We start from the raw sequence: 15,439 nt of genomic DNA on the forward strand, positions 1-15,439 counted from the left end.
CAGGTGGGTGTGGGGGGCAGAGATTTCACCCTGCAGAGGGTCTGAGCTACCAGGATGATGACTCTATACTTAATCTAGCAATGGCTGTGTTTCTATTTGTTTAGAAACTTCATATGATAGAAGCTCATAAGACATACTGGTGCAGGGCCTGAGTTTGGCCAAGATCTGAAACTTACTAAGTTTCTCCACTACTAGATAACTCTTCATGATGGACCCTTTTCTAAGCCCCTATATACAGTAACTCACTTATATCTCACAACTCTAAAAGGTCAATATTTTTATCCCCATTTTATAGATGAGAAAACAGACACAATGAAGTTAAAAATCTTTCTTAAGTTTCCATGGCTACTAAGTGATGAAGCCAGGGTTCAAATTCATCTGGTCTCAGAGTCCATGCTCTAAACTAATATACTCTGCTATTTCCCTACTTGGCCACTCTTCCTTAGCCAGTTGCTATGCTGCTGCTGCCAAGTTGCTTCAGTCGTGTCCGATTCTGTGTGACCCCATAGACGGCAGCCCACCAGGCTCCCCCATCCCTGGGATTCTCCAGGCAAGAACACTGGAGTGGGTTGCCATTTCCTTCTCCAATGCATGAAAGTGAAAAGTAAAAGTGAAAGTGAAGTCACTCAGTCGTGTCCAACTCTTAGCGACCCCATGGACTGCAGCCTACCAGGCTCCTCCATCCATGGGATTTTCCAGGCAAGAGTACTGGACTAGGGTGCCATTGCCTTCTCTGAGCCAGTTGCTGTATCCATTCTAAATTTGGTTTCTTCATTTCAAATTGAGTCTGTGGCCTCTGAAGTCCTTCCCAGGGCAGAAAGGTAGAAGCATACAGTCTGAACTTGCTGTTCTCTATGGTGGACCGGGCATCTCTCTTGCTCGCCCTGATGAGATCCCTGTAAGATGACAGGGAGAGAATTTAAAGGGCATAAACCCAATATGACAACGAGAACAGGGGTGAGACATCAACGGAAAGGCAACTTCATGTATTTCTAGAATATAGAAACTGGCCAGATACGGATAGAGTTGGAAGGAAGAAGAGGCAGTCTGAAACACATGAGAATGAGGTTATAGGTGATGAGGAGGCTATCCTGCCATGTCCAGGTACAGAGAGGTTTGCAATTCAAAGTTACCAAGTAGGAAGGAGGGTCAGAAGGTAGATCGGGGTATGAATAGAGAGGGTTAATCTTTATAAGGCTCATTACTCCTCCTACGCCACCCCATGTACAGCGGGCTCTATATCAAAGTGTGCATCTCTCAGTGACAAGGAAGAATACACTCCTGTGAGCTAGAATGAACGTCTGGGACAACCAAAGATAGCTCAGGGGGTGGGGTGTTGCAGCCTACATCTATGGCACTCAGGTTTTTCCAGGGTAATAGCTTCCTGTTCACCCATCACAGGGGAACGCTTCAAGCCCTATGTCCTCAGAGCTCGCAAGCTGCTTTCTTAAACATGAATGGACAACTCAGGAATTGTCAAACATTTGAGGCAAGTTGCCAACAAGAAAAGGGCTTCCATGGAGGTTCAGGTGGTAAAGAATCTGCCTGGAATGCAGGAGACCTGGGTTCAATCCCTGGGTCAGGAAGATCCTTTGGAGAAGGGAATGGCAACACACTCCTGTATTCTTGCCTAAAGAATCCCATGAACAGACGAGCCTGGTGGGCTACAGTCCATGGAGTCGCCAGTAATAAAGCAAGAAATTAAGAAATATAGAAAAACAGACCTATAAGGAAGCTGTGATAATTCAGAATAAAGAAGAGCAGAAAGATATAAGAAGCTACTTCATTCTTGAAGCAAGAAACATAAAACATGAAACAATACAAGATACCGGGAAAACAGAATTTTTAAAAAGGGCTGTTGGAAATTCAAAATGAGATAAAATAGAATTTTCCATCAGGAAGTTCAGTCACTCAGCTGTGTCCGACTCTTTGTGACCCCATGGACTGCAGCACGCCAGGCCTCCCTGTCCACCACCAACTCCTTGGATTTACTCAAACTCATGTCCATTGAGTCAGTGATGACATCCAACCATCTCATCCTCTGTCGTCCCCTTCTCCTCCCACCTTCAATCTTTCTCAGCATCAGGGTCTTTTCTAGTGAGTCAGTTCTTCGCATCAGATGGCCAAAGTATTGGAGTTTCAGCTTCAACATTAGTGCTTCCAATGATTATTCAGGACTGATTTCCTTTAGGATGGACTGGTTGGATCTCCTTGCAGTCCAAGGGACTCTCAAGAGTCTTCTCCAACACGACAGTTCAAAAGCATCAATTCTTCAGTGCTCAGCTTTCTTTATAGTCCAACTCTCACATCCATACACGACTACTTGAAAAACCATAGCCTTGACTAGACGGACCTTTGTTGGCAAAGTAATGTCTCTGCTTTTTAATATGCTGTCTAGGTTGGTCATAACTTCTCTTCCAAGGAGTAAGCGTCTTTTGATTTCATGGCTGCAGTCACCACCTGCAGTGTTTTTGGGGCCCAAGAAAATTAAGTCTGCCACCGTTTCCACTGTTTCCTCATCTATTTGCCATGAAGTGATGGGACCAGATGCCATGATCTTAGTTTTCTAAATGTTGAGCTTTAAGCCAGCTTTTTTACTTTCCTTAGGAATTTTCCATAGGAAGGGATGAAAGATAAAATCAAGGCAATCTCCATATAGAAAAACAGAGAATATATATAGAAATAGAAGGAATATAGTGATTAATCTAATTAATTAATCCAAATGTTGGATGAATTTAGATTAATTTGACCAACAGGAGTTTGAGAAAGAGAAAAGAGAGTAGAAGGACCTCTGCACAGAGGAGTCTTCTGGTAGGGACCCGACAGGCATTCCAGGCACAGGGAACAGCCTGTATAAGACACAGAGTATAAGCTGAGAGTAGGAGCTGTTTATGGAGCTGTGAGCAGCTCTGTGTGACTGAAGGACAGAATATCCAAAAGGAAAGACAGGGGGATAAGATCCCAGAGGTAGAGCCTGAAAGCCCTTAAATAACACATGAAGAAGTTTGGTCTTTAACCTGCAGGCTCTTGAGGACTTTTTAAGCAGAGGCAAGATGATCAGGTTTGCAAATAAGAAAAGATTAGTCCAGAGTGCAAGATATGAGAGATGAACCGTCCTAGATATCAACTGCTGTCTAACAAATAGCCTCAAACTCAGTGGCTTAAAACAATAACAGTCTTATATTTGCTGGCAAATCTGTCATTAGGACAGGTCTCAGTGGGGACAATAGACTCTGCTCCACGTAGCAACAGCTGGGGTGACTCAGATGCTATAAGTGACTCAGAGGCCTGGGAGTTCGAATCATAAAATGGCTGCTGCAGCTCCTATTTCACATCCTTTGGGAAGAGTAAGAGAATGGCTTTCCCTAGATTCCCAGCAGATGTCTCAAGTCTCATCGAGTCTGACTGGGTCACAAATGTACCTCCCTGTACCAATCACTGTGGCCAATGCAATACACTGACTGGCCCCGCTTTGGGCTACCCTCCCAGCTTGAGTGGGAGAGGAGCCCCACCCTTGCCTGAACTGAGAGTGGCAAAGAAGCACATCTCCAAATGATAAAGCAGGGGAGGATGGGGGATGTATGTTGATAATGCAAATATTAAGAATGCACACCTCTGTCTTCAAGTTCTTCCCCTCCCCCTCTCACTTGTTCTTCAGTGGAAGGAAACTTCCTGTTTCCATGTCTTGCTGGGTGGAAGGAATGCTAATTCTCGTAACTGGAGAGTTCTGTACCCAGAAGGGCCATTTACACTCTGCTCAATACAACTGATGAAGCATAAACTACTTAATTCTTAGAGTGAGAGCGTCCCTATCAGGTTTTTCCCAAATAGTAATGAGTCATTATCAGCCCAGACCTTAACATCTGCTTACTCAATCAGTCCATGGCTAGTCACATGCTATTAATGTCATCTGCACTGCTGCCCCAGTACCAGGCAGCCTGTATGCCCGGCCCTCAGAGTCTCATTAGCCGGTGAAGCCAGAGGACCTCAGGCTTGAGAGAGGATGAAGACTTTATTATGGGCACTGGAGTGCAACTTGTTAGGGGAATGGGTGTGGGTGCAGTCAAAGAATGACCTATTTCTGACTCTCGTAATCAAAAACTCTTGGAACTGATCTTTGAGCCAAAAGGTCCTCCAGTCTCTTCTTACATATCTCTGATGGCAGTGAGCTCATGACCTCACAAGGCAGCATATCTGTTACAATTTCTCAATCTGTGCCCCCATTAATTAGTTAATTATATGCAAATTTGAGGCAGCTTGAATGGATAGGTCCAACACAAAGGGATAAAATGAACAGCAAAGGGACAAAAGGGCAGGAAAAAATAAAACAAGGAGTAAGATTAGCATGCAGAAAAGCAGACCAGCCATTCTATAGAGCTACAAATTTGACATTAAGCTTCCTTGCAGCTAAAAGGAAGAAAGAACCATTATCAGTTACAAATTCACAACATCAATGAGAGAGAGATCCCCAAAATTGATTGCTAAAACAACTTGTTATAGAAGCCTATTTTTCCTGAAAGTGTTTGTTCATACTGAACGAAAATCTGATTTCTCTCTAATTTCTACATATCAATTCAACTCAACGGACATTTAAGAAAGCCCCAGTAGGGCCTACCCTGGTGGTCCAGTGGCTAAGACTCCACATTCCCAATGCAGAGGGCAAAGATCGAAGATCCCACATGCTTCAACTAAGACCCAATGCAGCCAAATAAATAAAGGTTTTTTAAAAAAAGAAAGCTCCAGTCACTCTTTCACTTCCATAAACTTCCAGCATTTCCTGTGATGGGCAAGACGTTAGACTTCAGGTTCTGGGGGCTCATGTTCCCCAACTTCTACCATTTATTACCTGTGTGAGTTTAAGCAAATCCCTTAATTCACATGCCTCAGGTTCCTCATCAGAACATGGAAACAAACAATGCTGGAGTACCTACTTTACAGGGTGGGGAGATGCAAATGGTATAGGAACCCCATCTTGTTCCATGAGGAGTTAGCCCCACTCTACCCTCCCAATCATATTGTCAATCACCCCCTTCATAAACTCTCTGTTCAAGGTGAATCTAACTTCCTGGTGTATTCCCAGATTTCAACTTCTTAGTTTCTCTTTGCAAAAGCTGTGCCTTCTACCTGGAATGTCTTCCTTCTGACTCTTACCTCCACCTCCTGTCTCTAAATTCTGGGTACCATTCACAGCCCAGCTCACACAGCAGCTCCTATAGGTAGTGTAGTGTGAGTTCAACAGCTACTCATCATATTTACCTTACTCAAATCCTCTAGCTTGTACCTGCACTTCCCTCAAGACTAGCCTATCTTGTTACTTCTCAGGGAATTTAAATGTTCTTTTCGAAACTCAGTTCAGTTCAGTTCAGTCGCTCAGTCGTGTTCAACTCTACCACACTCTTTGTGGACCACTCTTTGTGGTCCACACAGTCAAAGGCTTTGGTATAGTCAATAAAGCAGAAGTAGATGTTTTTCTGGAACTCTCTTGCTTTTTTGATGATCCAACGGATGTTGGCAATTTGATCTCTGGTTCCTCTGCCTTTCCTAAATCCAGCTTGAACATCTGGAAGTTCATAGTTCATGTACTGTTGAAGCCTCACTTGGAGAATTTTGAGCATTACTTTGCTAGCATGTGAGATGAGTGCAATTGTGCGGTACTTTGAGCATTCTTTGGCATTGCCTTTCTTTGGGATTGGAATGAAAACTGACCTTTTCCAGTCGTGTGGCTACTGCTGAGTTTTCCAAATTTGCTGGCATATGGAGTGCAGCACTTTCACAGCATCATCTTCTAGGATTTGAAATAGCTCAACTGGAATTCCATCACCTCCACTAGCTTTGTTCATAGTGATGCTTCCTAAGGCCCACTCAACTTTGCATTCCAGGATGTCTGGCTCTAGGTGAGTGATCACACCATCGTGATTATCTGGGTCACTTTTTTGTATAGTTCTGTGTATTCTTGCCACCTCTTCTTAATATCCTCTGCTTCTGTTAGGTCCATACCATTTCTGTCCTTTACTGTGCCCATCTTTGCAGATACCTTTGGTATCTCTAATTTTCTTGAAGAGATCTCTAGACTTTCCCATTCTGTTGTTTTCCTCTATTTCTTTGCATTGATTGCTGAGGAAAGCTTTCTTATCTCTCCCTGCTATTTTTTTAAACTCTGCATTCAAATGGGTATACCTTTCCTTTCCTCCTTTGCCTTTTGCTTCTCTTCTATTCACAGCTATTTGTAAGGCCTCCTCAGACAGCCATTTTGCCTTTTTGCATTTCTTTTCCTTGGGGATGGTCTTGATCCCTGCCTCCCATACAATGTCACGAACCTCCATCCATAGTTCTTCAGGCACTCTGTCTATCAGATCTAACCCCTTGAATCTATTTGTCACTTCCACTGTATAATCATAAGGGATTTGATTTAGGTCATACCTGAATGGTCTAGTGGTTTTCCCTACCTTCTTCAATTTAAGTCTGAATTTGGCAATAAGGAGTTCATGGTCTGGGCCACAGTCAGCTCCTGGTCTTGTTTTTGCTGACTGTATAGAACTTCTCCATCTTTGACTGCAAAGAATATAATCAGTTTGATTTCAGTGTTGACCAGTCTCAACTCCCAAGAAAAATCATGCAAGGAAATAAGAAAATATAGCATAATTCTCCTGTGCAAATTAAAGTGTATCAATATAGAGACTTTACTGGATCGAAGGAACACACCAATATCAAGTCACAACCAAGGGCAGACAATGTGGACATACAGAGTTGAAGGTCACAGTTGACATGAGTCAGTCTTGCTCATAGCTGTTGTCGTGTTGTCTCTGTGTGTTTGAGGCTCTTTTTGCTAATAATGATGAGTTGTTCTTGCAAATAAAATAAATATTAATAAGTCTATATGCATAGTATACTTTACATAAAGCCTGTGAGGGATGTTTCAAGAAATAACAAATTTTGGAAGACAAGAACTTAGTGCTGTCAGCCTTGCTAGGACATCCCAGTGTTATATTATTCAAACACCACCCCATAATATTCACAGGCATTTTCCTGTGTTATAACGCCATTATAGTCTATAGTTCTATTCTACAAGGTTAATAGTAGTGGAGGGGAGGGAAAGGGGAGGAAGGGGAGAAAAGAATTAAGCAATGGGCTTACTCAATTTTAGGCCACCTAGTGAGGAAACCAGCTCCCCTGCAGCTCTCACTCGTGGGAAGATAGAGTAAGAATTGGTTACCCATGTTTTTCTTTTCTTTTCTTTTTTTCTTTTCTTCATAGGCATGGAACTCATACTCTCACATACACAGGAGTCTACATTGGATTAGCCAAGACTCTCAGCTGCAAACTAAAGGAATCCAGCTCAAAATGGCTTAACCAAAACCAAACGTATTTATTGTTTCCAGTGACATCCAGGATAGCTCTCTCTTTTTATTTCTCTTTCCTTCTTCCTCTCTTTCCTTATCTCTCTTCAGCTTTCATCTCTGCTCCCCTCTTTGTATACATAATTTTTATTATCTTTTGGGCACACCATGAGGCATGTGGGACCTTTGTTCACTAACCAGGGATGGAACCCCTGTCCCCTGTAGTGGACGCACAGAGTCTTAACCACTGGACCACCAGGGAAGTCCCATGCTCCCCCTCTTTTGAATTGACTCTCAGGGAGACCATCTCCCCATGGTAACCTCTGCATGGCTTACCTCCCACCAATCTTAGCAAACACTGAAAAGAGAATCTCTATAGGAGCAACAAACAGTTGGAAATGAAATTTTTAAAAGCTGTTTACAATAGCAACAGAAAATAAAATACTTGGGAATGAACATAATGAAAGACTCTACACTGAGAATGACATAATATTGCTGAAAGAAATGAAAGAAGAACTTAAAAAATGGAAAGAGATATATTCATGGATGGCAAGATTCAATATGGATAAGATGCCAACTTTTTCTAAATGGATCTGCAGATTTAATGAGGTCCCAATCAAAATCCCATCGTGTTGTTTTTTGAAGAATTGAAAGTGTTGTTCTAAAATTGATATGAGGGGAGTTCCCTGGTGGTTCAGTAGCTGTTACTCCATGGTCCCAGTGCAGGGGGCCTGGGTTTGATTCCTGGTTAGGGAACAAGATACCATATGTTGCAACTAAGACCCTGTGCAGCCAAATAAATAAATATTTGAAAAATAATAAGATAAATTTAAAAAACTGATATAAAATTCAAAGGACCTAAACACTTTTTAAAAATTTTGAAAAAGAACAAAATTAGAAAATTCATACTGCCTAACTTCAAGGCAGTGTGATATTGGATAAAGGAAAAAAAGATAAGTGAAACTGAATGTAAAGTTCTAGAACAGGGAAAGTAAGCTATGGTGATAAAAAGTCAGACTCATGATTGCCTCTGCTTTGTGTACTGGGGAGAGAGTGGTATTGACCGAGAAGGGACAAGAGGACATCTTCTGGGATTGACTGGAAAAAAGCCAGAGGGACCCTCTTCGGTGATAGAAATGATCTGTACCTTGATTTGGGTGTTAGTTACACAAATGTGTATACAGTTGAACCTTAAAAACACAGGGGGCTAGGGGCACCCCACACAGTAAAAATCCTCTATAACCCTACTGTTGGCCCTCTGTATTCACAATGTCACATCCACAGAGTCAACTGTGGATCTTATAGTACTGCAGTATGTATTTTTTATCGAAAAAATTCCATTAGTAAGAAGACCTGTGCAGTTCAAACCCATGTCTTTCAAGGGTCATTTGTCAAAGCTCTTAACATTTGTCAAAACTCTTCAAACCAAATACTGAAGATCTGTACCTTTCACTCTATATAAATTATATCTCAAAATTAAAAAATTTAAGAGAGAGCCTCTCTATTCTAATTAGTTCCCAGAGCTGTATCTCATTACACAAATGTGGTCACCTATTTATCCCTGAACCAGTGCCTGGCCAGGGGAAGGGATCAACCTGGTCTTCCAGGCCTAAGGAATCTGTCCATCCCTAGGGTTTAGGCATGAGTCAGCACCCCAAAACGCATGGTCTAGTGTGCTGTATTTCCCCAGAGTAAAAGCCAAGGTGTTCATCCCTTCACATTCAAGAAGTGATGAGAAAGAAAACATGGATGGAGGAAGGGAGAGAGGAATTGACGGGAAGCTGGCTACCATGTTCTACCTTTCCCCCCTAACTTCAATCTCACTTTGAAGTGATAAATTAGATGGGTCAAGGGGAAAGCCAAGACCATTTAAAGAACTGAAGACCCATTCCCTGTGTCTACTGGCAGGAGTCCGTAAGCCTCCAGGAAAAGCCGCTCATAAGAGAATTCCAGCACAGCAAAGGGTGATGGCTCAGCAGGGTCTACAGGAAATGGCCAGAGGACTGAGCCTGAGAAAGCACCCCTGCCCCCCCCACCAAGAGGGGGATCCAAAGAGGGCACACAGAGGTAGTGAGAGGGCAGAGGGCCCCCAGGATCCAGAGAAAGAGGCCACCATGGACACGAATTGTGTGACCCAAGGACAAACGGCCAAAACCAGAGACATCACCAGGACATCATCTAGAAGTCTGGAAGAGATCAGTCATACCTAGTGGCCAGCAGCCCAGGGGCAGAGAAGACCAGCTCTTGGGCACGGAGGACAACTGTCCTCACTGCCCTAGGAGTGCAGTAAAACCCTCAAATACCTGTGTGCCATCCTAGAGAAAAGCAAGAGAAGGAATGAAGCTGAAAGACTAATCATTGACTTGAAGAGCTCTTCAGGAGGGACTTCTTTTTTTTTATCTTTTTTTTTTTTCTGGCTGCACCACACAACATGTGACATCCTAGTTCCCCAACCAGGGATCAAACTCACGCCCTCTGCAGTGGAAGCTGAAGTCTTGACCACTGGACCACCAGGGAAGTCCCAAGAGGGACCATTCAATCAGCTCTGAGAACAAAATAAAATGAAGAATGGGGACATTTGCACTGAGAAGAGACTGAACAGACTGGCAGAGGCTGTCACTGGCATGTTGGGTTTCCTATTCTCCTGCAGAAGAGGAGCTCAGCAAGAAGGTCAGGTAAATCAAAGAGGCTACCTTTTTGAGCAAGTCAAGTACAGTAAAATACAGCTCCTACCACACAGATCTCACTGAATTTAAATGTCATAAAAGCAGATTATGTGCCCAGTGTCGCAAAGACACTAAAAGACATAGCCAAGACCAGAAAGAGACCTGTCATGTGCCAAAGACACATTCTTTCTGCTGCCTTATGCATCCTGCCTGCCTTGGTGCCTTTTTCTGTCCTTCTGTGTCTAGAATCTTCTCCCACCATCTCCCCCAACCCTAGCCATGCCTTGTCCTGAGGTAGTCCTTTCTGCCTAAAGTACCCTTTCCTGTTTTCCACCTGTCCAGAGGACCATGCCTCTATGTGCAGAAGGCCTGGGGCTTCCTAGTCCTCCCCAGCAGCTTGCCAGACTTCACTGCAAATGGTCTCCCAAGCCCTGCAGGAACAAAGCCAAACTCTTCAGCCCAACATCCCAAAGAAGACCCCATCTGGCTCTGCATTGCCTTTTTTCTCACCTCTACTGTTTTTACACACTCCAGGTGACAACCAGATCTGTCTACTCTGAGTCCCCAAACTCTCATCTCTGCACCTTCACTTGAAACCTTTCTTGCTTTATCACACCCTCTCATTCTGGAGGCCCCTCTCAACTGTTCCACCAAGACTACCCCCTCCAACTCTAACCCCTCCAAAATCCATTCATCGGGAATTGCTGATGGGTGGAGAGAGCTTTGCAAAACAGACAGAACTGGATTTGAATCTTGCCTGTTAGTTACTTGACATAGGGCAAGTCACATTACCTCTTGATGCCTCCATTTGACTCACCTGCAAAACTGGAATGGAATTCCTTATCATATAGAGTTGCCCAGGAGTTAAATGAGATAATGCATGCCAAGTATGTGGTAAGCCCTGACACATAGCAGGTGTCCCAGAAATGTCAGTTCCCTTTTGCTACATCCTGAAGATCTTTTTAAATTTACCCTCCTACCCACAGAGGGATAACTCCCAGTGCAAGTGAGTCTCTTCTTGTCTCCTTTAGAAGGGTCACTTATATCAGAGTACTGTGGCACAGGGAAGCAAGTGTGACTTTTAAAAGTATACTTGCTTGCCTGTGCAAGCTTAGTCACTTCAGTTGTGGCTGACTCTTTGCAACCCTATGGACTGTAGCCCACAAGGCTCCTCTGTCCATGGGATTCTCCAGGCAAGAATACTGGAGTGGGTTGCCATGCCCTCCTTCAGGGGATCTTTCCCAACCAGGAATCAAATCCATGTCTCTTGCATTGCAGGCAGATTCTTTACTGCTGAGCCATTGGGGATGCCCCGAAGTGTACTTGGAATCAGACAAATCTGAGTTTGAGTTTTGGCTCACTGCCAGAGCTACGTACCATTAGACATGTTACTTTACCTCTCTGAGCCTGAGTTTGGTAATATATAAAATGAAGGTAATAATAGTGACTATTTCAAAGGATCATTTCGAGGATTAAATGCCTTCGTAGTTGGTTTTGCAGAGTCTGAAATTAGTGGGCCAAATAAAAAAATAACTTTATTTTCTAAGTACTGCCTTCATCCATGCCCTGTTGAATCTCAGTTTCTTATTTTGTAATGACATCACAAGAAGAACCTCCCATCTCCTTTCAAAATCTAAATGAAAAGCCCAGTCTGGTTTAAAATCTCAGTTGTATAACTAATTCAGGTGTCACATACTACCCTTCCTGCCATACTAGTCAGGCTTCAATCTGAGAGTCATGCCATGAGGGAGGGTACATGCTCTGCTCTTTCTCCCTCCTCTCCTTCCTTTTCTGGGGTCCTTCCTCCCCAGGAGCTTTTGGACCTGGAAAGAATAGAAAGGAAAAGAGGATTGGTGGGCATTGGTTCTGGTGGTTAACTATCCCCAATTATAGCCCCAGGCATATAGTAAGATTACACTCTCCTTTCCCCTTGAAATTCGGTGGAGCCATGTGGCATGCTTTAGCAGATGACATGTGAGCATGGATCCCAGAAGGATGGGTAGAGATGGACATGGAGAATGCAAAGGGAATATATTCCATTGTTATCAAGTGCTAATATTTGTGGACTATTTGTTACTTAGCATTAGCCTAGCCTAACTAACTGATACAAATAGCTCTTCCATGGCCCAATCTTCACTGTCTCTGGTAATAATCTCTATGTGACAAGTCACAAACTGATCCTGGAATGCATGCATGAGCTCTTCAGGAGACCCTACAGGAAGGAGGACTCTCCATTACACAGCCCCCACATCTGCTCCAACCTAATCTCATTTGATCTTTCTCAACTGTCACCCCTGGTGGTCTACCCCAAAGCCTCTTACTGCTAAGCTCCTTTCCCCTGCATCTAGGCTCTTGGATGTGTCTTGGCAGAATGGTTCAAGACCGGTTGTATTCCAAGAAGTCCACTCAACTCATGAGCAATTCATGCAATTTTACTGGACCAAATGCTGTACCCTCTCACCAACCTCATGTCTTTCTCTATATTCACTTCCTATTGCTGTCATAACAACTAACCACAAACTGTGACTTAACACAAAGACTTCCCAGTTCTGTAGGTCAGAAGTCCAACCCAGATCTCACTGGACCAGAACACAGGTGTCGGTGGGGCTGTGTCCTTTCTGGAGGCTCTAGGGGAGCATGTTTCCCTGTGTACCCAACTTCTAGAGGCCATCTGCATTGCTTGCATCACAACACTCTTCCTCCAACTTTAAAGTCAGCAATGGAAAGTCAGGCCCCCTTAATACTTTGATTTCTCCTGCCTCTTCTTCCATCATCACTGTCATCCCATCTCTGAGGGCAGCCAGGAAAGGTTCTCCACTTTCAAGGACTCTCATGATTAGATTAGGCCCAGATGGATAATCCAGGATAATCACGTTGAAAGGTCTTTAACCTTAATCATATCTGCAATGTCCCTTTTGCCATGTAAGTTACCATATGTACAGGTTGCTGGAATGAGGACTTAGACATCTTTGGGGTGAGGGGGCGTGGATTTTTCCATCTACCACTCTCCCTGAGTATCTTTTCCCCCTGTTCAGACCAGCAGAGGGAGCAGGTCAACAATTCTCCTCATAAATTAAGCCAATAGATAAGATGCCGGTCTTCCTTCATCCAGCACTCTGTCGCTATGAGTGATTCTCTTAGAACCCCTTACATGGGTAGGGACAAACTTCCCTCTAGTCTCCCCCATGAGAAATGGGAGGGGAAAGTCACAGCACCACCATCCCAGTACTCTTTATTCCCATGAGATAAATTATTCCCATATTTAAATATTTCTATTTCCAATAGAAATAAAATATAAGACATATATCATGTTAGATTTCCTACTAGTCACATTAAAATAAGGAAAAAGAAACAGGTGAATTTAATTTTAATATAATATTTCATTTCACTCAATCTATCCAAAATAATATTTCAACATCTATTAGTGTTAGTCTCTCAGTTGTGTCCAGCTGTTTTCAACCCCATGGATTGTGGCCTTCCAAGCTTCTCTGTCCATGAGATTTTTCAGGCAAGAATACTGGAGTGGGTTTCTTTCTTCCAAAAGGTCAAGATCTTCCCAACCCAGGGATCAAACCCGTGTCTTCCAAACTGCAGGCAGACTGTTCACTGTCTGAGCCACCAGGGAAGCCCATTTCAACATCTAGTCACATAAAAATTATTAATGAAATACTTGAAATCCTTTAATTGTACTTATTGTTACAATCCAGTGTGTAGTGTACACTTATAGCACTTCTCAGTCTGGACTGAATAGCCACGTGGGACTAGCAGCTATCATATTGAACAGCACCAGATCTAGAATTCCATTTGTATAGGCTGGGACAGTGTGGGGCCCAGGGGCCAAGCTACCATGATGGGTGGAGGGAGAAGGGCCCATTCAGTAGCTTCTGGATGGAGGGAGGAGGTGCTGGGGTCTGTACCTCTCTGCTTTGGCTGTTCTTTATAATACAAGTGTTTTATGCCTCTTACCCCTAAATTTATTCCATGATGGCCCATGCATGCATGCTCAGTCACTTCAGTCATGTCTGACTCTTTGTGATCCCATGGACTGTAGTCCACCAGGCTCCTCTGTCCATGGGATTTTCCTGGCAAGAATACTGGATTGGGTTGCCATGCCCTCCTCCAGGAGATTTTCCCGACCTAGGGATCGAACCCACTTCTGCATTGTAGGCCAATTCTTTACTGCTGAGCCACCAGGGAAGTCCTCATGATGGCCCATTCTCAGGCAATTCATCATGCTCTTATACATATAAAGTGTTTAGTTCAGTACTTAGTACATAGTCTATATTCATATGTTACTGTTATCCTACACAATGCCAAGTGTAGGGATGGACACACAGCAGGTGCCCAAAAAAGAAGTCGATGAATGAATTAGCTTTTACTTAATCTCCAAGCAGAACTTCTCAACTTCCATCAAGTTACACCAATACAAGGCTCAGGGCCAATCACAAAGTAGGACTCAGTGAGCATCACCCCCCTCACATGCACCCAGGGCCTGGTCCTGGACACTGACCACAGCATGTGCTCAACAAGAATGCACTTTCATTTCACAGAGAAGTTAGACAGGAGGGTTACAGTCTGGTTATGGAAGTTAGATCCTCTTCCTCAAAGCATGAAGCCACAGCCAACTGAGGAACTTAGAAAGTAGGTGACAATGAGGAATGTCAAAGCTAAAATAAGCAGCATCTGGGACTTTCCTGGAGGTTCCCTGGTTAAGAACCTGACTAGCAATGCAGGGGACTCGGGTTCAATCCCTGGTCAGGGAACTAAGATCCCACATGACTTGCAGAAACTAAGCCCATGTGCCACAATGACAGAGCCCATGCACTGTAACTAGGACTCAACACAGCCAAATAAATAAATTTTTTTTAATTAAAATAAGTGGCTTCTGAAAGTCACCTCACCCAACTGCTCTGTCGTACAGGTTGGGAAGCTGAGAATTGGAAATAGAAAGGAATACACATCCCAGGAGGCAACCCAAGTCCCCTGACCCAGGAGTGAGAGCTCAGATGGGAAATAAAGACTCAGAAATGCTTCTCGTAGATTGTAGTGCTGGCAAAGATAAAACATTCTGGCTTAGGAGACAGAGGGGTCAGGAGAAGTGGGTCTGAAAGATCTCATCTTGACTCTGCCTCCAACTTCCCGTACAATTTTGAGAAACCCCCTTCCTTCTGGGGTCTCCATCAGCTTCAAGAGGACATGAAGAAGAAGCCAATCAAATGAGACTCTGCTGAGCTGCTACCAAGAAGCTCAGCACAAGACCCACTTTTCAGATGGGAAAACTAAGGCCCAGAGGTGGCAAGGGACTGAGGTAAGATCACCCAACAAATCACTGGCAGATCCTCACTTAGGGCTCTTTTCTGCTATGCCAGGAAGTATCCCCAAGATGACAGCACTCACTTCCTCTCCATCCTACCTCTTTACTTCTGAGCTGAAAGC

General features: G+C 43.7%; 1 protein-coding gene across 8 annotated transcripts in view; it reads right to left on the reverse strand.

Annotated features, from left to right (window-relative positions):
- Nucleotides 1-15,439, reverse strand: part of RPS24 (ribosomal protein S24) — a 450,090-nt gene that overhangs the window by 389,286 nt on the left and 45,365 nt on the right. The window contains exon 6 of one of the 8 annotated variants that reach the window (XM_081573811.1): nucleotides 11,516-11,826. The exons of the other annotated variants lie outside the window; for them this stretch is intronic. Coding sequence (XP_081429937.1) covers nucleotides 11,720-11,826 — 107 coding nt within the window. The 3' untranslated portion in view covers nucleotides 11,516-11,719. Of the gene's footprint in view, nucleotides 1-11,515; nucleotides 11,827-15,439 lie in introns of those variants that run through there. 8 annotated transcript variants of the gene reach the window in all.

Source organism: Giraffa tippelskirchi, chromosome 2, assembly GCF_054371585.1.
Source record: "Giraffa tippelskirchi isolate mGirTip1 chromosome 2, T2T-mGirTip1v1.2.pri, whole genome shotgun sequence".
NCBI classification, from domain to species: domain Eukaryota; kingdom Metazoa; phylum Chordata; class Mammalia; order Artiodactyla; family Giraffidae; genus Giraffa; species Giraffa tippelskirchi.